A 23,178-nucleotide genomic window follows, 5' to 3' on the forward strand; every position below is an offset into this window, starting at 1 on the left:
CTTCCTCCTCTCTTACTCACCCATTTTACAAAAGCTGTTGTGTCTTCCTTCTTTATTTTGATTGCATAATCACTGGTGACTTCCCTTTGTTTTCTGCCTTTATCCAACTAGTACCAGCTTTCTCCTTTATTTCAACTGCATAATCATTTCTTCTGTTAGGAGGGCTTCAAGGCATAGGGTACAAATCACCTCTCCTTCTAGGTAGATATGCAAAGTTTGGACTCAATTATAACATACCTGATGATCTTCTCATGCACCTTATTGCCTTCCTCTTGTTGGGGGTAAAGGCGTCTTTGCCTAGCCGCCCATGTATTACTACACTAACAGTATCCGCCACTGCACATTGCAGGTGGCGGGAGCCCGTCACCGTCACTTTATTCTTTATTCTTTTAGTGACAGTTTGAACAAAGGAAGGCCCAGTCACACATTGTGACAATCGGAGTTCCCATTTGTGTCTCTCTCTCTTCTTGCTCTTGCTCTCCGCCATAGCTCACTTCCAAGCAAGCTTCGATCCTTCTCACCTTTCAACTGGTATCAGAGCTTGATCATGGAGCTTGGCACGGCATTACTTCAGCACGGATTGAAGACCTAGAGCTTGGAGCTTCAATGCCAGTCATGGCTTCTTTTCCCCGAGGTAAGATTTCATCTCCTGCCTCTCCCCGGCCCTCATAGGCTCTTTGTAGGTGTTCCTTGGCTTCATTGGGCACCTTATATGCCCCCATTTGCCCCCTTATCCTAAGCATAACTAGCAGTAGCAGCTCACATTTTTTTTGCGCCTATTTCAAAATCTAGCTCAAAAATCCCATTTTTTCTCATATCTCGGGCATCCGGAATCCGATTTAGACAAGGTAAGAGTCTAACTTGGGGTTTTGATACGCTCCGGACGCGATGACGATATTGAATCTGCCAAATTCTGATCACTGCATTTTCTGCAACAGATCTGAGTTGATTTACAACAAGAAAATGTCATGCTCTTAGCTTATGTGATGCTTTTAAGGCTTGGTATTTGATGGCCGGATGCTTTGGGGATGTTTGCCCAATGTTTTGAGATGCTTTGGGACTTGGTCTAAGCTTCCATATCTCGATTTATGTAGGGATTTACTGTTGTATATTGTTTGGGTAGCAAGTAGGGACGGCTTATGCATAATGCTCTTTGTTGACATTCAGGTGTCCTGTTGGATGTACTGATGCTTGGTCATTATGGTTTATGCCTGGATATGCTATTTGAGAGCTATTGAGCCTTGATTTGGATGCGGAGACTTCGTTGTTGGTTGGGATTTATGCTACCTTGATTGACAGGTTATTTTACCTCCTGTTTGGTTATGCCTATTGGTTTCGGGCTATGTCTTTGGGATATGCAATGAAGTATTGACCTTCGGGATACGATTTCGAGCTTGTCTTTGGTTTTGGATCTTCATTTGAGCTTGAGCTCGGCTTTGGAATGCATTTGATGCTCCATCTTGGATGTACATATGGCATGTATGTTACCTATGTCTGACCGGTCTTGACATGCTTGGCCTATGCCACTACTACATGCTAGTTACATTGTTTGGAGCCGATTGCTACTAGTGTCTTGTCTTGGCTTGCATCCGGCTTCCCGGAATTTACTTAGGATATTTCTTGGCTTGCCAAAGTTGTATTTGAGATACACTTGATGTCTATAGATACTCTAATTGGAGGCTATAGAGCCTATATGCTCATGATGTCTTATTGATGTCTGATCTTGGATCTTTTATCACTGGTGCTCTCATATATCTTCCTTGAGCTTCTTGGCTTGATCCATACGGCTTTTGTGTGAGTGGGAGCATCGTTGGATGTTTGACAGACATTGAGCAGGTGGTTTATGCTATTGAGCTTTGAGTCTTCTGAGACTGGGATCTTCTTCACTTGGATGTTGCATGGTTGATATGCTGTGGTCCGCATACATGTACTTGGGCTGATTTGGGTTTTGCACTCCTTGAGCATACACCTCTTTGTGTCAGGTCTTGCCAGTGTTGTGTACACTTTGCCCTATTACACAGGGGGTGTGCCAGCTTACTGAGGGATTTGTTTGATATGCTTGGGTGTTTGCTCGATGTCCGTATGACTATCATATGCTGATTTATGCCCGCTTAATGCTGGTTATACTTTGAAAGTCAGTGGTTGACTTGGTGCATTGATTTTGCCTACAGTTTGCTCTCATTGTACTTGGCTGTAATTTATTACAGCAAGCAATTATGTATGGACTGATGTGGAATTTTCATGCTGAATCGTCCTGATTTTATATACTTTTGATGGTACTTGGTGGGCAGCATCATTAGCTATTAGTTCGTGGTGATTTTGCCTTGGGTTTGATAGTATTTTGGCTGTTAACAGTAGAAAACAGCAAGCAGTTTTGAACTGTCTGTACTGCTTTGGACTGCATTATGGGTTCGTCTTCCATTGACGGTGTTATTTTCAACATCACTAAGCTTGATGGTACGAATTATGCCTATTGGAAGAGCCAAGTTTGGCAGGTATTGGTGCAAAAATTGCAAATAAAGCCACTAAGGATGCATGGCGAGCAGTTTGAAACTATGACTGATGACGAATGGGATGAGCTTGATGAGTTATGCAAGTCCACTCTCATCTTGTTTCTCACTGAACAGGTGCATTACAATGTGGTTGAGGAAGCACAGAGTGCTTGGTAGCTTTGGGATAAAATTAAAAACCTCTATGACAAGAAAAGTTCAGTAAGTCAGATGTATTGGTTGAAGCAGCTTATGGACATGCGCATGAAAAAGAATATGACAATGTCTGCTCATTTGAGCCAGTTCCATGCTATTCTCAAGAACTTGACTTCGCAGGATATTACCTTTAATGATGAGGTTGCTCCATTGTTTTTGCTTGGGACTCTAAGTGAGTCATGGGATGTATTTCGCACTGCCTTATGGCTCCTGCTACTATTTTGAACTTGCCTGATGTAGAGAGTTGTAGGAAGAGATCAACCATAAGAACTTGGATGCCTCTCGTGTATCGCATGTTTTGATTGTTAGAGGCAGAGATGGTAATGGCAAGAATGACCGTGGGAATGGCCGTGACAGAGACTCGCAGAAGTCTAGGTCTAAGTCGCATGGTAAGTCGCGTAGCAAGTCTCGTGGGAGAAATGCTAATGTGACATATCATCATTACGGCAAGAAGGGTCATATACGCCCACAATGTCATGAGTCGCGTAATGAGAAGCACAAAGAGAAGGGGAAAGACAAAGTACAGGAAAAGTCCTCTGATCGCAGTATTATGCTTGTGAAATCCAATGTGAAAATCGAGGAGATAAATGCCATGCAGACTAATGACTCCGATGGGAAGTACATATTTGCAGCTAGTTCTTGTGATGCTACATCATTGACTGATGTTCACTCTATGTATGCGCAATGCTAACTTTTGGATTCTAGTGCTTCATTTCATGTTACACTATGCCATGAGTGATTTCACTCCTACCGCACTGTCTCCGGTTCAGTTCGCTTGGGTGATGAAAGGTCACTTGCTATTGTTGGCATTAGGGATGTACGGCTGCACTTCTCTACTGGTAGTATTTTTTTGTTACAGGATGCACATCATGTATCTGCGCTTACACGCAGCCTTATGTCTGTAGGGCAGCTTGATAATACTGGGTTTCATGTTTCATTTAGAAATTCTGCCTGAAAGATCACCCGTAGCAGACTTGTGCTTGCTAAAGGTACCAAAGCTGACAGTCTCTATTCTCTTGTAGTTGATGAGTCCTCTGTTGATCATGTTTTGTTAGTGGGTTTCATCCCACATGTATCTCTTTGGCATGCCCGTTTGGGCCATATGTCCTTGAAGAGAATGAAAATGCTTTATGGTTTGCAATACTTACCGTTCCTTGACTACGCATGTTTTGATTCATGTGAGCATTGTCTTTATGGCCAATAGACTAGGAATACGCATAAAAAGTCTGGTAGGATACGCATGAGTGAGCCACTGGCATTGGTACATTCGGATGTCTCTGGACCCATGCCCTGTCAGTCTATGGGTGGTGCAAAGTATTTTGTGAAATTCATTGACGATTTTTCGCATAAAGTCTGGGCTTACCCCATTAAGCTTAAGTTAGATATCTTGGCCGTATTTCAGAGATGGCTTGCATTTGTTGAAAACGAGACTGGGCGTAGGCTGAAATGCATTAGGACTGACAATGGGAGAGAATATGTGTCACGTAATTTTGAGCAACTATGTGACGAGAGGGGTATTAAGCATCAGTTGACCGTCCCCTATACCCCACCCCACAATGGTTTGGTTGGGTGGATGAATAGAACCATACAGGAGTGTGTACGCAGTATGCTTAGCCATGCAGGTTTACCACAAAGCTTTTGGGCTAAGGCAATCAGTACAATTGTGCATGTCATAAATAGATCACCTTCTACTAGTTTGGATTTCCAAGTTGCAGAGGAGGTATGGACTGGGAAACCTCCGTTTTCTGCGCATCTATGTGTCTTTGGATGCAAGGCATTCTGCCATGTGCCCAAAGATAAGCGTACTAAGTTGGATCCTTAGAGTGTCAAATGCATTTTCCTTGGCTATGGGGATGCATGCGAGATGGGTTACCGCATTTGGGATTCGCAAGCACGGAAAGTCATCCGCAGCCATGATGTAGTCTTCCATGAAGACAAGATGCATAGGCAGCTTGAGAAGGTGGTAGAGATACGCAGGGTTATATTCCAGGAGGAGCCACGTGCTCCTGTACAGCCAATTGAAAAACCTGTTGGGTATCTCACACGCCTTACTTACGCCTACGCTCATATGGGAGTGTGCGGGTGATCACTAGGACACTGGGGCACTTTTTACTCTCGGTAGGAGAGGTTTTTTTCCCCCAGATTATGTGTACTATTTTGTATGTGCTTGTGGTGCACACTTACGGGCACTTACTGTGTTCGGGTGTGAACAGCCCCTTATAACTCTAAGGTATAAGGGTTATCATTTGTACTTTCATCTAACACTCTATTCAGTACTATTGCATTGGGTGTCGTGCTCAACTCTGTCTCTCACTCTCACACTGTCTACTGCACTTCAGCTGCACCTCGATCCTCTCCCATCTGACATTTGGTATCAGAGCTCGGCTCAGAGCAGTCTTCAGTCTGCAGCCCCCGCCAGTTCTGCCCCAGCCGCCTGTACCTGTGCGCGCCCTGCCTAGCGTGCCATCTGTCCTGCACAGCGCGCCCTGCCCAGCGTGCCACCTGTCCTGCACAGCGTGCTATCTGTCCTGCACAGCGCGCCCTGCCCAGTGTGCCACCTGTCCTGCACAACGTGCCGCCATTCTGCACAGCGCGCCATCTGCCCAGCACGTACCAGTCCTGCCCAGGGCGCCACTGGCATGCACTAGACTTCTGTCCGAAGGTGCTGCTTCCTGAACCGGCAGCTGTCCACCACCAAGTTCGACAGTCTGTTCCTGTGCGCAGACGTTGCCTCGGGATCCGTGCACGTCGTTAGTCAGCTGCAATCATTCTGCAGAGGTAACATTTCTGCATCTTTTATTTCCACACAGGGATTCGAGCAGCAGCAGCAGGTTCAGTTTTCAGCATTGGGAAACGTGCTGTGTCTGTCTGTGACACATTGAATGCACATTTTGGGGCTTTTTGTAACAGACATTTGTGACAGAAATTTTGGGCAGAAAATTTTGGGGCTTTTGTGTATTTGGAGGACAGATGCATTTGAACTGCTGATACAGTCACAGAAAGACTGTTTTTGACAGAAATTTTGGCAGAAAATTTTGGGGCTTTTGATGTTTTAGTGCTGCTGAGCACTAATTGCACCTTGGGAAGCGTGCATCAGTGACAGTTTTTTTTTGACAGAGTACCCTTTGCACATTAATTGCAGACTTGTGTTTGCTGCAATTTCTGGAAATTTGCAGATTTCCAGCCCGTACTGCATTGACATTGCTCTATTACCTTTTGGGAAATAATGGCAAATCAGGGAGGAGATGTATTCACCTATGTGTCCAAGGAAGACCGATTGGATGGGAACAATTATTCCCTTTGGTCTTTCATGATGAAGAATGTATTAGTGGCCAAAAATTTGTGGGATTATGTCAGTGGAGAGGAAGCACGACCGGGAGTTGTGGCTCCCGCTACTCCTCCTCCAGGAGGCCGTGCAAGAGGGCAACCTCAGCCCCCTCCACCTCACCCCGCTCAGCCACTTCCCCCAAGAACTGCAGCTCAGAAAACTTGGGATACACGGGATGCACAGGCTATGTCGCTGATTGCATTGGCAGTTCAGCGTTCTATCATTCCTCATATTCGTTCAGCAGCTTCTTCACAAGAAGCTTGGTTGATATTGGAGCAGATGTTTGCAGGAAAGAATGAGACTCGCATCTCTTTCTTGAAGAAAGAGCTAGAGACTCTAAAGATGAATGAGGGTGATTCTATGCAGGATCATCTCAACAAAATTCAGGACTTGCGGGAGCAACTCATGAATGTGGATGAGTACTACTCAGATGCGCAGCTGATTTCTACGACATTGAATTCACTGCCTCCCTCTTACTTGGCTTTTCATACTGCCTTGAACCTCACTATGAGGATTTCGAAAGAGCCCATCACTTTCATTCAGCTTGTCAGTTTGCTTCTAGAGAAGGAACAAACTAGGCGGAACAGTGGTGTGGATGGTATAGCCTCTGAGCAGGCTTTTATGTCAAGGCAGAAGGGTAAAAACAGCCAAGGGAAAAATGCTTCGCAGAGTTCTGGTAGTAGTAACACTTCACAGACAAGTCAGAAACAGGGGGGCACGCAAGCCAAGAAAGGAAAATGCCATTACTGCAAGAAGCCTGGCCACTACATCACTGAGTGCAGGAAGCGCATCGCCAAAGAGAAGAAGAAGGAGTCAGGGATGTCTGTTTCTGCAGCTCCTTCCACTGCTAGTGAGTCCGCGTCCTTTGTTGCAGACAAGGACTATTGTTTTTACACTTGCAGTTATGATGTCTCTTGGGCTGATAGAGCATTTAGCTCTACAGAGGATGCTGACACTTGGTTCTTTGACAGTGGTGCTTCACGGCATATCACATCTCGTAGAGATTTGTTTGCTTCTCTTGGTGCACCTCCCGTTGGGAAGTCTGTTCAGTGTGCTAATAATGCATCATACCCTGTTCGTGGTATTGGGGAGATTCAGCTTACAGCCATTGATGGCTCTATTCTCCGCCTACAGGATGCTTTGTATGTGCCTGGCATTAAGAAGAATCTGCTTTCCATTTCTTCTATGGCACGTTGTGGTTTGCAGGTCACCTTTGATGATGACCGTTGCATGGTCCGTGACAAGGAACACATGACATTGGTCTTGACAGGTTCTCTGTGTCATGGGTTATATGAGTTGGATGCTCTTTCGGTAGATCAGTCTGCATATTTGACATCCACTCTTACTCCTGCTATGTTAGAGGCAGAGTTATGGCATGCTCGTTTGGGGCATGTAAACTATGGCAGCTTGATGCTATTACAGCGTACTCCGATGTTGGATGGATTACCTCTCTTGGAGAGACCTCCTGAGCATTTATGCGAGGGTTGCATTTTGGGGAAAATGCATCGTTTCTCTTTTCCCCGTGATGTTGCTTTTAGAGCAACAGCCAGATTGCAGCTTGTGCATTCGGATGTTTGTGGGCCCATGCAGACACAGTCATTGGGTGGTTGTTACTATTTTGTAACATTTATTGATGACTTTACACGTTTGTGCTGGGTCTACTGCTTGAAAAAGAAGTCAGAAGTGTATGATGCATTTTTGGCTCTCAGTGCACTTGTGGAAACTCAGTCTGGTTGCAAGATTAAGACTCTCCGTTCGGACCGAGGGGGGGAATACATGTCCTCTATGCTGAATTCTTATTTGCAGCAGAAGGGCATTATCCATCAGTACACTACTGCATATACTCCACAGCAGAATGGGGTAGCAGAGAGGAAAAATCGGTCACTCATGGAGATGGCCAGATGTATGCTGAAGGCAAAGAGTTTGCCTCATAGTTTTTGGATGGAAGCCGTCATGTGTGCTTGCCACATTTTGAACAGATGCCCTACCAAGGCCTTGAAAACTGTCACACCTTTTGAGGCTTGGCACAGCCGCAAACCTTCTGTTGGCCACTTCCGTACTTTTGGGTGTCTTGCATATGCCCATATTCCACAGGTACTTCGAAAGAAGTTGGACAACAAGGCTGTAAAATGCATCTTTATGGGATATAGCAGCGAAAGCAAAGGCTACAGACTCTATGATCCCGTGACCAAGAAGGTTTTTGTCAGCAGGGATGTTGTATTTGATGAAAAATCAGAATTATCCTTGGCTGGTTTTGATACATATCAGGCTGCCCGTGATGTCTTTGAAGGGCTGCTGCCCATCACATTTGGTGATTCAGCTGGTACTTCAGCAAATGAACCTAATGTTCAGCCAGCTGCTCCTATGGAACATGCAGTAAATCAGCACATTGCTGAAACTGAAATTCAGCAGGAACTTGTACACAGTCAGGAAGCAAGACAGGTGCCTAGATGGTACACGCAGACTATGAGAGATAGTCATTTGGAAACACCCTTGGCTGGTCGTACTCGAAGGCAAACTCGACTGCATGATTCAGCACATTCCATGGAGTTTGTTATGGCAGCATGTACTCATGATAATGAGGAGCCTGAATGTTTTGAGGATGCACGACATAGTGTGCATTGGATGGCAGCCATGCAAGCTGAATTGGATTCTATTCATAAGAATCATACTTGGGATTTGGTGTCTTTGCCAGTTGGCAAGCGTGCCATTGGTACGAAATGGGTCTACAAATTGAAAAGGAATGCAGATGGATCCATAGATAAGTACAAGGCACGGCTGGTAGCTAAAGGCTACGCACAAAAAAAGGGCATTGACTATGAGGAGACCTTTGCTCCTACCTCCCGTATGACGACCATTCGGTCTATGATTGCCTTGGCTGCACATTTTGGTTGGAAAGTGCATCAGCTGGATATAAAGACTGCATTCTTACATGGGGAACTTCAGGAAGAAGTGTATGTACAGCAGCCCATTGGTTTTGCAGTTGAAGGCTCAGAAAATTTAGTATGCAAGCTGAAAAAAGCTCTATATGGTTTGAAACAAGCTCCATGAGCTTGGTACGCAAAGATAGATGCCTTCTTGCTTAGTCAGGGGTTTGTAAACAGCCCATCTGAGTCTACCCTTTATGTACATAAAGAGGGGGGATCCATGCTGATTTTGTGTCTATATGTAGACGACCTTTTGCTCACTGGAACACGTGCTGATCAGATTTCAACATTCAAAAATAATTTACAGCAAACTTTTGACATGTCTGACTTGGGTATTTTGCACTATTACTTGGGCATCCAGTTTGTACATGATGCTAGAGGCATTGGATTATGTCAGTCAAGGTACATTGGGCAACTTCTTGAGAAGTTTGGCTTACAGGATTGCAAGCCAGTTTGTACACCCATGGAACCTGGGCTCAAACTGTCATTACATGATGACAGTGATTTGTTTGATATCCATACTTATGCTCCAGCAGTGGGATGTCTTATCTATCTATGCCACACTCGGCCAGACATACAGTTTGCCGTTTCAGTTTTGAGCAGGTACATGCATCAGCCTCGTATGTCGCATTGGCAAGCTGTGAAGCATGTGTTTCGTTACTTGCAGGGTACTAGAGCTCTTGGATTGCTTTATGCCAAGGGGGGACCACTGCAGTTACATGCTTACAGTGACTCTGATTGGGCTGGTGATTTTGATACTCGTCACTCCACTAGTGGCAATTGTTTCTTTCTTGGCTCGTCATGCATTTCTTGGCTTAGCAAGAAACAATCCACTGTTGCCACGTCGTCATGTGAAGCTGAGTACAAGGCAGCCTTCACTACAGCAGTTGAGTGCGTTTGGCTTAGACGCTTACTTGCTGATTTGGATGTATCTGTTACGGAGCCTACTCCTTTATATACTGACAGTCAGAGTGCCATTGCAGTGGCACGGAACCCTGTGTTTCATGCTCGCACGAAACACATAGAGATTCACTACCACTTTGTCAGAGAGAGGCTACATGCAGGTGATATCAGCCTTGTCTACTGTCCTACTACCAGCAATGTGGCAGACATCTTCACCAAAGCTCTTCCACGAGACAAATTTGAAGCATTTCGCGATGCTTTGAATTTGACGCCCTTTGGTGGCGGATGATCCTTGTACACTTGATCACTCTTCACTCCAGGGGGGTTTGTTGGGTATCTCACACGCCTTACTTACGCCTACGCTCATATGGGAGTGTGCGGGTGATCACTAGGACACTGGGGCACTTTTTACTCTCGGTAGGAGAGGTTTTTTTCCCCCAGATTATGTGTACTATTTTGTATGTGCTTGTGGTGCACACTTACGGGCACTTACTGTGTTCGGGTGTGAACAACCCCTTATAACTCTAAGGTATAAGGGTTATCATTTGTACTTTCATCTAACACTCTATTCAGTACTATTACATTGGGTGTCGTGCTCAACTCTGTCTCTCACTCTCACACTGTCTACTGCACTTCAGCTGCACCTCGATCCTCTCCCATCTGACAAAACCTGCAGCAGCAATTGGTACACATGGCAGAGTGTTGGACCGACCGCAGAGCCTGCCGTGAGACGGTCTACTAGAGATAGACATCCACCTGATAGATTTGAGCCCTCGATGCATTATGTCTTGGTTACAGATGCAGGAGAGCCTTTCACCTATGATGAGGCTATGCATAGGGGTGATAGTTACTCCTGGGAGAGGGCTATGCAGTCTAAGATAGACTCCTTGCACAAGAATATGACTTGGGATTTGGTTGCATTGCCTCAAGGCGAGAAGACTTTGCCATGCAAATGGGTGTACAAGCTGAAAAGTATCCCTAGAAACCCCAAGCTGGCTTATAAGGCAAGACTTTTCACTAAGGGTTTTAAACAGGAGCATGGAGTTGACTCTAATGAAGTCTTTTCTCCTATGGTTAAGATGACCACCCTAAGCTTGGTTTTGGTCTCAGTCGCACAGCTTGACTTAGACATGTATCAGATGAATGTCAAGACTACATTCTTGCATGGAGATTTGCATGATGATGAGATATACATGGAGCAGCTTCAGGGCTTTGTAGAACTTGGCAGGGAGCACCTAGTGTGTAAGTTGAAGAAAAGTCTTTATGACTTGAAGCAGGCACCTAGGGAGTGGTATCATAAGTTTGATGCATTTATGCAGTCACAAGGCTACAGCAGGAGTGCTATGGATCCATGTCTTTACACGAAGAAAGCCCGTGATAGCTCCTTGCTTATTTTGGTACTTTATGTGGATGATATGCTGATAGCAGAAAAAGCTCATGATGAGCTGGATGCTCTTAAATCTCTGCTGAATAAGAGCTTTGAGATTAAGGATTTGGGACATGCCTCTCACATGCTTGGTATGCGCATTAAGCGCGACAAGCATCAGGGACTACTCTACCTCTCCTAGAGGGAGTACATTCATAAAATCCTTGAGCGTTTCCACATGCAAAACATAAAGCCTATTGGCTGCCTATTATCTTCTTATGTGAAGGTTTCATAGGCCGATTGTCTGCAGACGGATAAGCAGAGGACCGAGATGGCCAAGATCCCTTATGTATTAGCCGTGGGTAGTTTGATGTATGCCATGATAGCCACTCGTCTAGATATTGCCTTTGCAGTTGGTGTTGTGGTACGCTATATGGCTATACCTGGCAAGAAGCATTGGGATGCTGTAAAGGGTATCATGAGATACCTGAAGGGCACAACAGATATGTATATTTGCTATGGCAGCCAGGATACATGAGTTGTAGACTACACAGACTCCAATTATGCAAGACATGTAGATAGTAGAAAGTCCACTTCTGGCTATGTCTTCACCTATGCTAGAGGTGCTGTTTCTTGGATGTCCAAGGTTCTGAAGTGTACGGCTCTCTCTACCACTAAGGCCGAGTATGTTGTGGCCACTGAGGCTTGCAAGGAGACCATATGGTTGGGCCGTTTGGTTCATGACCTTGGGATTGATACTATACCTACACTGCATTCAGATTCTATGAGTGCTATTAAGCTAGCCAAGAATCGGTCTTCCATGCGAAGACCAAACACATTGAGGTGAGGCATCACTTCATATGTGGGGCCTTATCAAGATCTCCACTAACAAAAATCCTGCAGATTTGCTCACGAAAAGTCTCACTATTGAGCGCTTTGCCTTCCTCAGGAGATTGATGGGCATTGGATGAGATGGCATTTTTCCTTATCCTGTTGTACATGTGTACATTGTACTGTCTTTTCTTTTTCTTTTCACTCCTCACTAGGAAAGATTCGCATTTAAGTGGGAGGTTGTTGGGGGTAAAGGGGCCTCTGCCTAGCCGCCCGTGTATTATTACACTGACAGTACTCGCCATTGGACCTCGCAGGTGGCGGACGCCCGTCACCGTCACTTTATTCTTTATTCTTTTAGTGACAGTTTGAATAAAGGAAGGCCCGGTCACACATTGTGACTGTCAGAGTTCCCATTTGTGTCTCTCTCTCTTCTTACTCTTGCTCTTCGCCATAACTCACTTCCAAGCAAGCTTCGATCCTTCTCACCTTTCACCTCTTTGATTGCATGGTTTCCTAGCTTCCCACTTTTTGGATTATTCCATGACACGAAGGGTTAGTTTCTTCACTTTGTTTGTCAGTGCTTCTATGCCCTTTTTCATGGAAAGGTCATTCCTTGAGGTAGTCTATAGATTGGCCTCTTGAACAAGGGTCGTGTTGTGCTGAAGCACGTGGTTGAGAAGGTTGTTCCTGTGAGAGTGCACAACGGAACAAGGACACGAACACAGAGAGAAAGGAAGAGAGAGAAAATGGGAAGAAGAAGGAAGAAATTTGCACTGACTGAAGATGAATGCTGAATACAATAATGTGGATTGATCAGTCCTTGCATGCAGCCCGAGGCGTCATTGAGGGCAGCAGATCAGGCTGAGAATGATGATGACAGAATCACCAGAGATGGAGGAGTATGCTGGAGATGGAGTGTGCAAATCAGCAACCTGCAGAAGAATAATTTGCCAAGTGTGTGGGGGGGGCAGCTATAAATAGCAAAACAGCCCCAAAACTGGCTGATTGCTATCCGCATGGCCATAAATGCTGTTTGTGGAACGAGATGCTCTAAACACAAAAACATAGTACCAATCATACGACAAAACACAAACTAATAAGGCAGAACACAATTAGGGTTAGGGTAACTCAAAGACAATGAACACAGATAATAATGAAATGAATAACTGCTAAATATATAATGCTCATGCAGCAAACACACTATGCAGAGAGTGAATACTATACCACAAATTCTTGCATCTCGAGGATTAGGGCAAGAGTAATGAGCTAGAGAGTGTGTCGTACTCTGAATGGATCCCGAAACGTAGAAAGGCAGCCTCCGGATGTCCAACACCACCAAATGCAACCAAGGCAGGATGGATTTGATGTAGACGGCAGTGTAAGAGAGAGAAATACTAAAAACGCAAGTGAGGAGAGAGAAGCCTATTTAGGCTGGGCGATAGTTGCAGGGAGAGAAAATTGGCAAACACAGCCAGCAAAGGTTGGGCGACAGCCTACAAGAGAAGGCGACTGCTGAGGAGAGAAAATTGTGCGGGTGGCAATACCAAACAGCAAACGTAGGCTGGTTGATGACGTGGTAGACTGGCGACAGTAGGGAAAACTAGCAACAGCAGTTAGCAGGTTGAAATCAGCTCCAAACAGTGGGTGGAAAGCTGGAAATAGGTGTGAGACTATTATAGACAGCAATGGCTAGCTTGGACTGCGATGTCCTTCACATCCGGGGTGTGGGCAGCAAGCTAAAAGACCTGAAATCTGCAAAAACGAGATTGAGCGAGAGGGGTGGGCTGCATGCCTATCTGTTGAAAGTTTGGGGCACCCAAATTAGGGTTTTGCATGCGGGACACAATAACTCTCTAGGATTTTGTTTCTTTTTAAAATAAAAGGTTTGCTTCATTAATTAAGCATGTTTTGGGCTATTTAAGTCAAGCTAATGCATTTTTAGCTCAACAGTCCGACTTGCAATAAATACAGTTGGTAGCAATAAACAAAGCGAAAAAATGCTGACGTGGCTGCCTGAGCTAAATTGAAGCATCCACTGATTGGTAGAGACAAGAAATACACACTAAGATGTGCACAAACTAAGGCACTTTACGGAATCATACTTAAGGTTTGAAACTTTTTCAAATTTCTGAAAACAATCAGCACAGTAGGCAATGATAAACATATTTATTATTAGTGCTAAGAAGCACTCATGTGAAGATATGCTAGGGTTTGCACTGAGGAAACACAACATGTATAACCAAGACTGAAATACAAAGACTCAAACAGAGACAAGCAAAACTCAAACCCTAAATGCAAAATAGAAAAACTCAAAACTCAAACTCAGAAAAAAGAGACTTTGAAGTGAATGAATGCTGTAAATGAATGTAAGAGTGTACAGAATGCCCAAGGGCAGAGCAATGCAGTATGAGAGAGTGATGTCCACCGGAGATAGATCCTAAATGCTATGACCACGAGTTGGAGTGTCAGAGTGCAGGAAACACCAAATGCTGAATACCAGAGTGTCAAGGAATTGAGGCGACAATAGAAAAGGTGTTTGCTGATGTAGATGGCCTACTAGACAGCTAAAACGCAGGTATTGCAGTAGTCGCTTGGTTGGAGAGATGGTAGTAGCTTATCACTTGGCACAAGATGCTGAAAAAGAAGGCTGATCAGGTACTATAATGACGCAGCAGATGGAGACCTCCAAATAGCAGGGTAATGGCTGAAAACAAGCCGCCTAGGGTTGGATAGTGATGGGCTGTAGACGGTGATGGCTAGACAGTAGATGGTAGGTGGTTGATGGCTGAATTTTGCACAATAGAGTGAGAAACCTGCACAAAAGAATCAAGTTGAATGGTGGGCAGTCTGTCTATTTATAGATGTTGAAGAGTACCCCCAAAAATTAGGGTTTTGAGGAACCATTGAAACTCTCGAATCACGTACCAATTTTGTTTTTCATTAATTAAGCATGTTTTGGTGCTGTTTGACAATGCCAATCTACTGTAAAGTGTGTTTTAGCTTGACACCTGTGAAGAAAACAACTAGGGTTTGCATCGAGGAAACATAGAGTGTACGACCACGATAGAAACACCAAGAGACAGACATACACAGAAAGCAAAACTCAAACCCTAAACATAAAACTCAAAACTCAAACACAAAAGCTCAAACACAAACAGAAGAAGGAAAATAAGAACACGACTTTGAAGTGAATGAATACTGCAAATGAATAAAGTGGCTAGGGCATCGGACAAAGGGTGCACATTGGTTGCTGAGTGGCCTACCAAGACTATAGAGGCGATAGTTATCTTACCAAGGGAGTCCAAGTAGTCACCCCAAAGAGGACAAGGCATTGGACAAAGGGTGCTTATCGTCTGCCTAGTGGCCTATTAAGCCCTACAAAAGCGGATGGGATCACATTGAACTTTTTTTTTTTAATGGAAAGTTAATTTTGGGGGTGGTGGCCAATTAAGTCACAGTGACCCAAAAGATGGGAGTAGAGATGGTATACCCAACTCATCACAAAATAGTATAAGCTTACCCAACCACTCGAGGATGTCGAGAACAAGGGAAAGGGTGATGAAGTATCATGGGAAGAAGGATGGTGTAATCTATCGGTGGAAACCGCTTAGGATCCATCCAGTGGTGCTCTACACAATTGGATGCATAGTATGCTATATACTAAAGAATGCTCATGCAGCAGTAGGTGTTACTTGGACAGTGTCCCTTCATGGGAAAATTATTCACTTGCCCAAGCGCCCTAGTACAAAGATCATGAAATCATGCAATGCATAGGGGAAGGTACAACAGGGGGAGAAAGACCAATGTGGAAGACAAGTGTCAAAACTTGTAGAATACTAAGAAGGGTAGGAACCCCCTCTCAATCTGGATGTCGATGTCGAAGAAGGAAGAGGAGCTTGAAGATGTCGGTCTTCGTGTGGTGCCGAGAACCATGTGGACGAGCATCTCTACTGGAAGAGCAAGGATACAAGTCACCGCCGTGATAGTATCAAGAGAGATACTGCGTGATCTGCTGCGGGAGGAAAAGCCTCCATGTTGGTAGAAGAGCAAAACTCCAAGTAGATGGAACCATGAAAGGAACGACACGCATCTCCTTTCTGTAGCTCAGAAAGGGCTGGTACAAGCCTACATGTTAACCCTACGCAGAAATACAAAACCCTGCAAAATAGATAGAAAATTTTCAAGCATAGATGTGAGTAGTGAGATGCTCCAAAAAAAAAACTGAAAATAAAATAAAAGAAAGCAAAGCTAAGTGCAATGCAATGAGTGTGTAAGTATGTGACGAAAGTCTAAAAAGAGAAAGGCTAAACGCTAAGTGTGTAGCCACCATCGCGTATGGCAAGGTGGAGAAATGATCCTTGAAGATGCAGTGGATGTCCTAGAAATGGATGTGTAAAGTACAATGGGTGAGTCACTAGCAGACCAATCAGCCAATCCTTCAGGAGTAGTGAAGGAGATAGGCTACTGAGGCTGTCCGCATGCCACATGTCTAGTAGCCACTAAGGCAAATGGAGTAGATGGTGTAGCAGAAGGAGGCATAGCCCTACTGGACTAGCTAGCTAGAGTGGAGGCAGTCGCAACAGTCTGCTGTTTTCTAGGAGGAAGACCTTGGGCCTTGGTATGACACTCCTTGTCCACATGGTTGGACCTTTGGTAGTGTGTGCAAAACCTATTTTTCTTAGGAGTTTTTTGCCTAGGGGGTCGTATTTCTTTGTTTCCATCGAAGAAAGTGGTGTCACCCTTGTTTTGGCTTGCCTTCGCATCTTGTGAGTTCTTGCCATTGTTGGTTTTCCCTCCTGAAGAAGAGGCAACTAACCCTCACATCTCTGAATAGATATGTATGGAGGACTTCTTGTGGACTTGATCATGCAGCCTTGTGTAATGCAAGAACTAACACAAACTCGTAGAAGGTCAGCAATCTAGGTTGTGAGATAATGTGTTGAATAAAATGGAAGTATTTATCAAGCAACTTGTTCAAGAAGAACATGATATATGACTTTGGGGAGCCAATAGTGGCAAATTCGGCTAGTAAACGCCGATACTCCGCCAACTTGACTTTCAGATCATCCCCTTCCTTAATGGAAAAATCTTGATGCTCAAAGTCAAGATTGACACGTCGAGTGCGATCTCATGCCACATAGCGGTCAATGAGATTACTCCAATGGTCAGATGCGAGGGAGAAAATGCTGTAATTGAGAGTGGAACTCAGGAAGCAACCCTTGCATTAACTCAACATTGCTTATGGCATTGCGGGTTCTCCATTGATGGATGTGATTAGGGTGAGTTAATTGAGGATCTGTAGGCTTGGTACCAATGATGAGGTCCCAAAGTCCTTGAGATTCAAGAACTTCTTGCATGAAGTTTGATCAAGTGGTGAAATTCGACCTGTTAAAATGAGTCTTATCCATGAAGGCATTCTTGGCCGTTGCAACAGGAGTGGTAGTGCTAGGAGATGGAGAAGTTGTGTAATGGGGGTAGGGTGGATAGGGAGGATAGAGAGATGGAGTGGAGTACACTTCGGAAGTAGTCCCAAAGTGCCTACCATGCATACAAGAAGTGTACACAATAGATCCAAATGTGGGCATGGGTGAATCGGGGATGAGCATGGTAATTGCTTGAGGAGCCCATGGCGGAGGGATAGGGACATGGGGAGTAGAAGATGGAAATCCCTACGTAGGAGTGACCACCCAATGTATGTGTTACGACAGTCCATAAGCAGAGGATGGATATCCTTGTATGTGAAAGGTCATGTGGGGATTTGTGAGTGTCCGGGGGTAGTGAGGGGGACGCCCATCACAATCGTCTTAGAATGGAAGAATGTGGAAGGTAGAGTGTTAAAGGGTAGCATTCCCCCTAACGATGCACCAAGAGGTAGAGTGAATGGAGGGTATGTAGATGGTTGGAGGGAGAATAAGATGTTAGGAGCAGAGATGGAAGATCCAACCCCTAGTGTGCTTTGAGTAGAGGTGGAATATAATCCAAGATATTGAATGTGAGTATATTAGAACATGGAGAAGATAGTTGAGGGATGGGAGGGAGTTGAGAAGTGTGGTTTACATACTCAAATGAAATAGATGGTAGAGATATACCTAATGGAGGGTGTTTGCTTCAAGAGCTAGCTCTATTAAAGTTAACACTGGAAACCATTCGGATCCTGCAGACCAATGGAGCTATTGACATCACCAGATTGGTTAATTTTGCACTGAAAATCTTTTGCAAACACCTGCAGCTCTTAGGAAGTGGGAGACTCTCTGGATGGAACCCAGAAGACTGTTTGTGCTAAATTGATCCTAGTTACTTCTGCCATGGACGCAGAGCAACGTACTCCTTTACTTAAGTGTCAGCCCTGCCAAAAACTTATAGAAGGTAAATATGGAAATTGATAACGGGAATGATTGAGATCCATGACAAAGCTGCAAAGGAGAATACCTTGAGCTTTCCATCATAAACTTTTCCACTCGATCTTCTATGTCATCTATATTCTGATTGAGATGCTTGCAATAGGAACCTCGTCTATAGAGCATCAATGAGGAACAACAAATTATTGGATGTATGGCTCTATTTATGAGCCAAGTCATAACAAAGCACATGGTCATGGTTCAAGCATGGTCGAAGGATGTTTAGGGCACAATGATTTATTTAACTTGTTGAATGGTTAAATATTATGTGCAATGTTCCTTGGTAGAGATAGTCTATTACTTGTCAAGGCGGTTATTTTGTGACCCTCTTTGATCCTGATAAGGATCTTGCATGTTACTATCCAGTTTAGATTTTTCTGAAATCATTACCAGTGCATCATATTCTGCATGTTCGTTTGGTGGTAATACTTTTGCATCATGCTGTTCATGTTCCCAAGAGGAGTTCTCTTTTACCAAGCAAGGGCATCAGAGCTGGTCTTTCAAATATCACACATGTTGTTCCCTCATATTGGATGTTGATATTGATGTTCCACATCCATGTTGCCCAGGAGTAGAATTCTCCTTGTTTCCTAATGCCTGCTGCAAATATAGGCAGGTAACTGTGCAGAAGTTTCCTCAAGTGGTCATTGTGCCTGTCCCAAAAGATAAAAGGGAAGAATCAAAGTGAGCTGATAGAAAGGGAAAGACAAGGTGGATGAGGTTTGTGTGGTTCCCTTCTCCAACCCTTTTCAGATTTTCTCACTGCAAGACAACCACAGGAAAGACACGCTACAATCTGCTGGTAAGTGAGAGATAAATAAGCAGTAGCAGCAGCAAGGCAGGAAACATTTTCAGTTCAGCTTGCTTTAGATCAGCCAGTGCAGATTATGCCCAACACTTGCAAATGGCTTCTCATGGTGATGGAGAGGTGATATAGCTGGTTCTATTGCAGAGCAGCCTTCGCTGGGGGAAATTTTAGTTATAAAGTAACAAAGAAACGTGCAAAATCTAGGAAAACACTGGTATTACCAAGGTTGAAGGTGTTTTGTATCGGCTGCGATAAATATTATGCACGACCTTTGTTAATTTTCGAGATCCAAGTATTGGATACCTCCTCCACATATGGCATGCATTTCATATGTTGGAGAAAATGGCCAATGTCAAACATTGGTTTGGTTACAAAGTACTGCCACCGATTGCTATCGTTTCCAGAGTGGGCCATATTTTTGGCCGTTTATTTGATCAAATACTTTGAATGGAATGGTGATAGTCTATCAAAAAGATGTGTATTCCTGCTATTTGATTTGTTCCTTACTTTTGCTGCGCATTCAAATAACCAGTTTAATGTACAGGGATGGACTCAATATTGATCTGGAGGAAATGATGGTAATGGAAGCCATTCGTCTATCCATCCAGGTGATTAGCACACATGAGTTCTTGAGCCTTCAAAGTTGAATAAACAAGAAACACGCCTTTTGAAGAAGTTTTTTAAATGGAAAAAACCTTGATATGTGCAGGATCAAGATCTTCAGGGCCAATCTTCAATGCCAGCATCTCCCATTTTGCTCGATAGTGATCTAGGGATGGAATTTGGTTTTGAGCATGGTCCTGAGGACAACAGGCCTCATGTTCCAGTCAATAACAATTCAATAAATATGACAGGAAGAACCTCTTTCACTGGGGGACTTGCTGGTGCTTTAAAAGCCTTTGTGGAACATAGAATTCTTAATGTAGTTGATGCAAGCAGAGACCAGTTGCAATCAAACAATAGATTCATCCCAGCTTACTCTGTGAATAATTGTAAGAAAGAGGGAAATAGAACTTTGTCTGAGACACATTTGGTCCAAGAATTAACTGCTCAGGTCCAGGCAGAATATGCATATCCACAGGGTGCTGCCACAGGCTAGGGTCAAATCAGAAAAGTATGTTCCAGAGATTACTCTGTCTAGTGCAGAACTACTGTTTTATGTTGGCAATGAGCATTGTCAAAAGAAACTTCAGGTATGTATAGCTGGGCTTCACAATGGTATAGATGGATCGTGAGAACTTTTTATGAAAGTTTGGCTTCACACTACCAATATGGCTTCCAACTTATGCAATCTAAAAGGTTTAGTTGCAAAGAGCATGCCTACTCTCTTAGGAGCTGTTCAGTTCAGTGGGAGACCTCAAATCATAATTATGATTTGATGCTTACAACAAGGCTCAACCAAAACAGTTATGATCATGCAAGATAAATAATTGGTATATTTGAAACCATGTAATCGCTGAAACATTCTTAGGGTCTCTCAATGAACCCTACATACTTTGGCTAGATTGCAAAACCTGTCATAAGGTCAACTATGAGTGTCATCCTGATCTTTTCCAGGTTTGGATTGTCAAAAGTGGGTTGTTACTACATTGGTTTATTTTCATGGAGGAAGTAATGTTTCATTTCCTATTTTTCTTTTTGAAACCAGGTGAAAATCCAGCAGGCCATGAAAGAGCATTGCCTCTTTTTGCAAACGTGAATTGAAAAGCATTTTGTGGTAAGTGATACATGCTAATCTAATTCTGCATAATATTGTTTTAGTCCACATCTTTTACAGAGAGTCTAAGGTCTTGTTACATTTGAGGGACGAGAACCTCTTGGTAAGGATTTGCACTTACCCAATCCACAAGCACTCCAAGTAAAAATAGCAAACAAAGGCAAGGAGATATGGAAATCTCAATCTCACCCTCTAGGCAAGGCAAGGCAAGAGAGAAGCTTTCACTCCCCAAGTTCTTCACTTGCATTCTCACTCTCTCACTCTCATTTTCCCTCAATAATTAGAATATATTAATTTGTGTTGCACATAACCCCTTTGTAAGGATGTCCAAATGTGCTCAAGTGATACTACTCCGTTGCATTCATCCAATCCATAAGCACTCCAAGTACAATAATAAACAAAGGGAAGGCTTTTATATATAGGTTTCGAGTTTAGGGTTTCCTCCAATTGTTAGGTATGCTACCCCACTTCTGGCTGCCTTCTTTTTATGCATACACCTTAATTTAATAATTGGATCCTACCAAAAGCAAATAGAGGCTTAGTGTCTATAACCTCACATAGTTGTAGAACCTCCTACCTAATATGAGATATTTTACCATTTGCATGGGAGCGATCCTAGCTCTCAATCAATGTGAAATAAATAATAGTGCAACCATAAAACAATTGGAATATATTGATTAGTGGAAGTTAGATATGTAAGGTACCTAAGCTCAATCAATGATGTGTGCATGACCCATGAGTTTACTTTTTTGAATAAGAGGGTTTAGTGGAATTTAGATATATAAGGGACATGAGCTTCATTGATGATGTACGCATGACCCATCTCTTTTGAAGTTAAGGATGATGCTATTGGATTATCTGTTGCAATCATAAGCAAAATTTTAGTGATGGGTTTGGTCAAAGAGGATACAACAATATGCTTGATTACAATTGTGTATGTGATTGTGCATAGTTTGTCTCTTTTGTCACATATATTGACCACTTAACCAATTCTATTGTTTGTCTTAATACGTAGTACTCTCATGCCAATCTTAATTGCTTACATGTTTTATAAATCAATATCAACTTGTTCTAGCAAGGAAAGGTTTGCTAGTCATCTACTATCAATAGCTTACAACTATGAGATTTAACTCAACTTTTTTCAATGCTCCCATGTTTTTTAATGTTCTTTACCAATATGGTCACTTTACTTTCTCATTGAAACCTTTCATGGGATATCATGTGATGCCACAGACATAGCATCATCTTTCATTATCTTTAATTGGCCATCATTTACACCTAATTCATTGAGGACTTTCCCACATTAGTAGTAATGAAAGCATGCATCATTGCACTGTCTTTATTGCAATGCTAGAAACTCATAGTTGACTTGTAACATTATTGTTGGATCTAAGGGTCAACTTCTTTGCACTTATCAAGAGGTATTCTTGAGAGTCTTACAATGTCCTACCCAACTAAAGTGTACTAATCTTGGCTTCCTTTTAGTTGAAGCTTGTATTCTCTTCTTTCTTTGGCAATCAACTTCATTCTAATTAGGCTTCCTTTATTGCAATGGTGTTAACATTGGGTATGGTTGTGGAATATTGGCACCATGCCTATAGCTTTGCAAATATTGTTAGTTGTCTTCAAGTCACATCCCATATATTACTTTGAAGACAATCCCATATATTACTCAAACACAAAATCATGTATGCTCGAGAGATGGAGACAATGTTTATTGTGTTGTTTTGGATGATGTCTGCAATGCTTTTTGTTTAAAAGGTCCACTTGAGGATTATATTTCTTTGTTTTGGGATCCAAAGTGCTCTTAGATGCCATATGTCCTTTTTGGTTTACTAGCCAGTTTGCTTTTAAAATTTTCACCACAAGCATGCTTGGGATCCACTTGAGGATTACATTTCTTTGTTTTGGGATCTAAAGTGCTCTCTGGCACCATATGTCCATTTTTGTTTACTAGGCAGTTTGCTTTTAGCATTTTCACCACTGATCAACATGATGCTCAATGAAGTTGAACCTAAAATTTTGAGCATTTGTTACTTTGTATGTGTATTTGCATGTATATGTGTGCATGTTCATACATCTGTATCAAAGGAAATCACAAGTACCTAAGATCTATGTGATAGTCATGGGGATATCTTTGGGCTCCATCTTAATACTCATTGGGACTTCTCATTCATTCTCACTCACACCAC

At 43.2% G+C, this 23,178-nt stretch overlaps 1 protein-coding gene across 13 annotated transcripts in view; it reads left to right on the top strand.

Annotated features, from left to right (window-relative positions):
- The window catches only part of LOC148036846 (E3 ubiquitin-protein ligase DA2L-like), a 60,948-nt gene extending 40,048 nt beyond the window's left edge, over positions 1–20,900 (top strand). For all 13 annotated transcript variants that reach the window (XM_087675745.1, XM_087675748.1, XM_087675749.1 and 10 more), the window contains 2 exons: positions 19,814–19,877; positions 19,979–20,900. In XM_087675745.1, coding sequence (XP_087531871.1) covers positions 19,814–19,877; positions 19,979–20,368 — 454 coding nt within the window. In that variant the 3' untranslated portion in view covers positions 20,369–20,900. The remainder of the gene's footprint in view (positions 1–19,813; positions 19,878–19,978) is intronic.
- The last annotated feature ends 2,278 nt before the right edge of the window (positions 20,901–23,178 follow it).

Source organism: Lygodium microphyllum, chromosome 4, assembly GCF_053477565.2.
Source record: "Lygodium microphyllum isolate KBCC chromosome 4, Lygodium_microphyllum_v1.1.10, whole genome shotgun sequence".
NCBI lineage: Eukaryota > Viridiplantae > Streptophyta > Polypodiopsida > Schizaeales > Lygodiaceae > Lygodium > Lygodium microphyllum.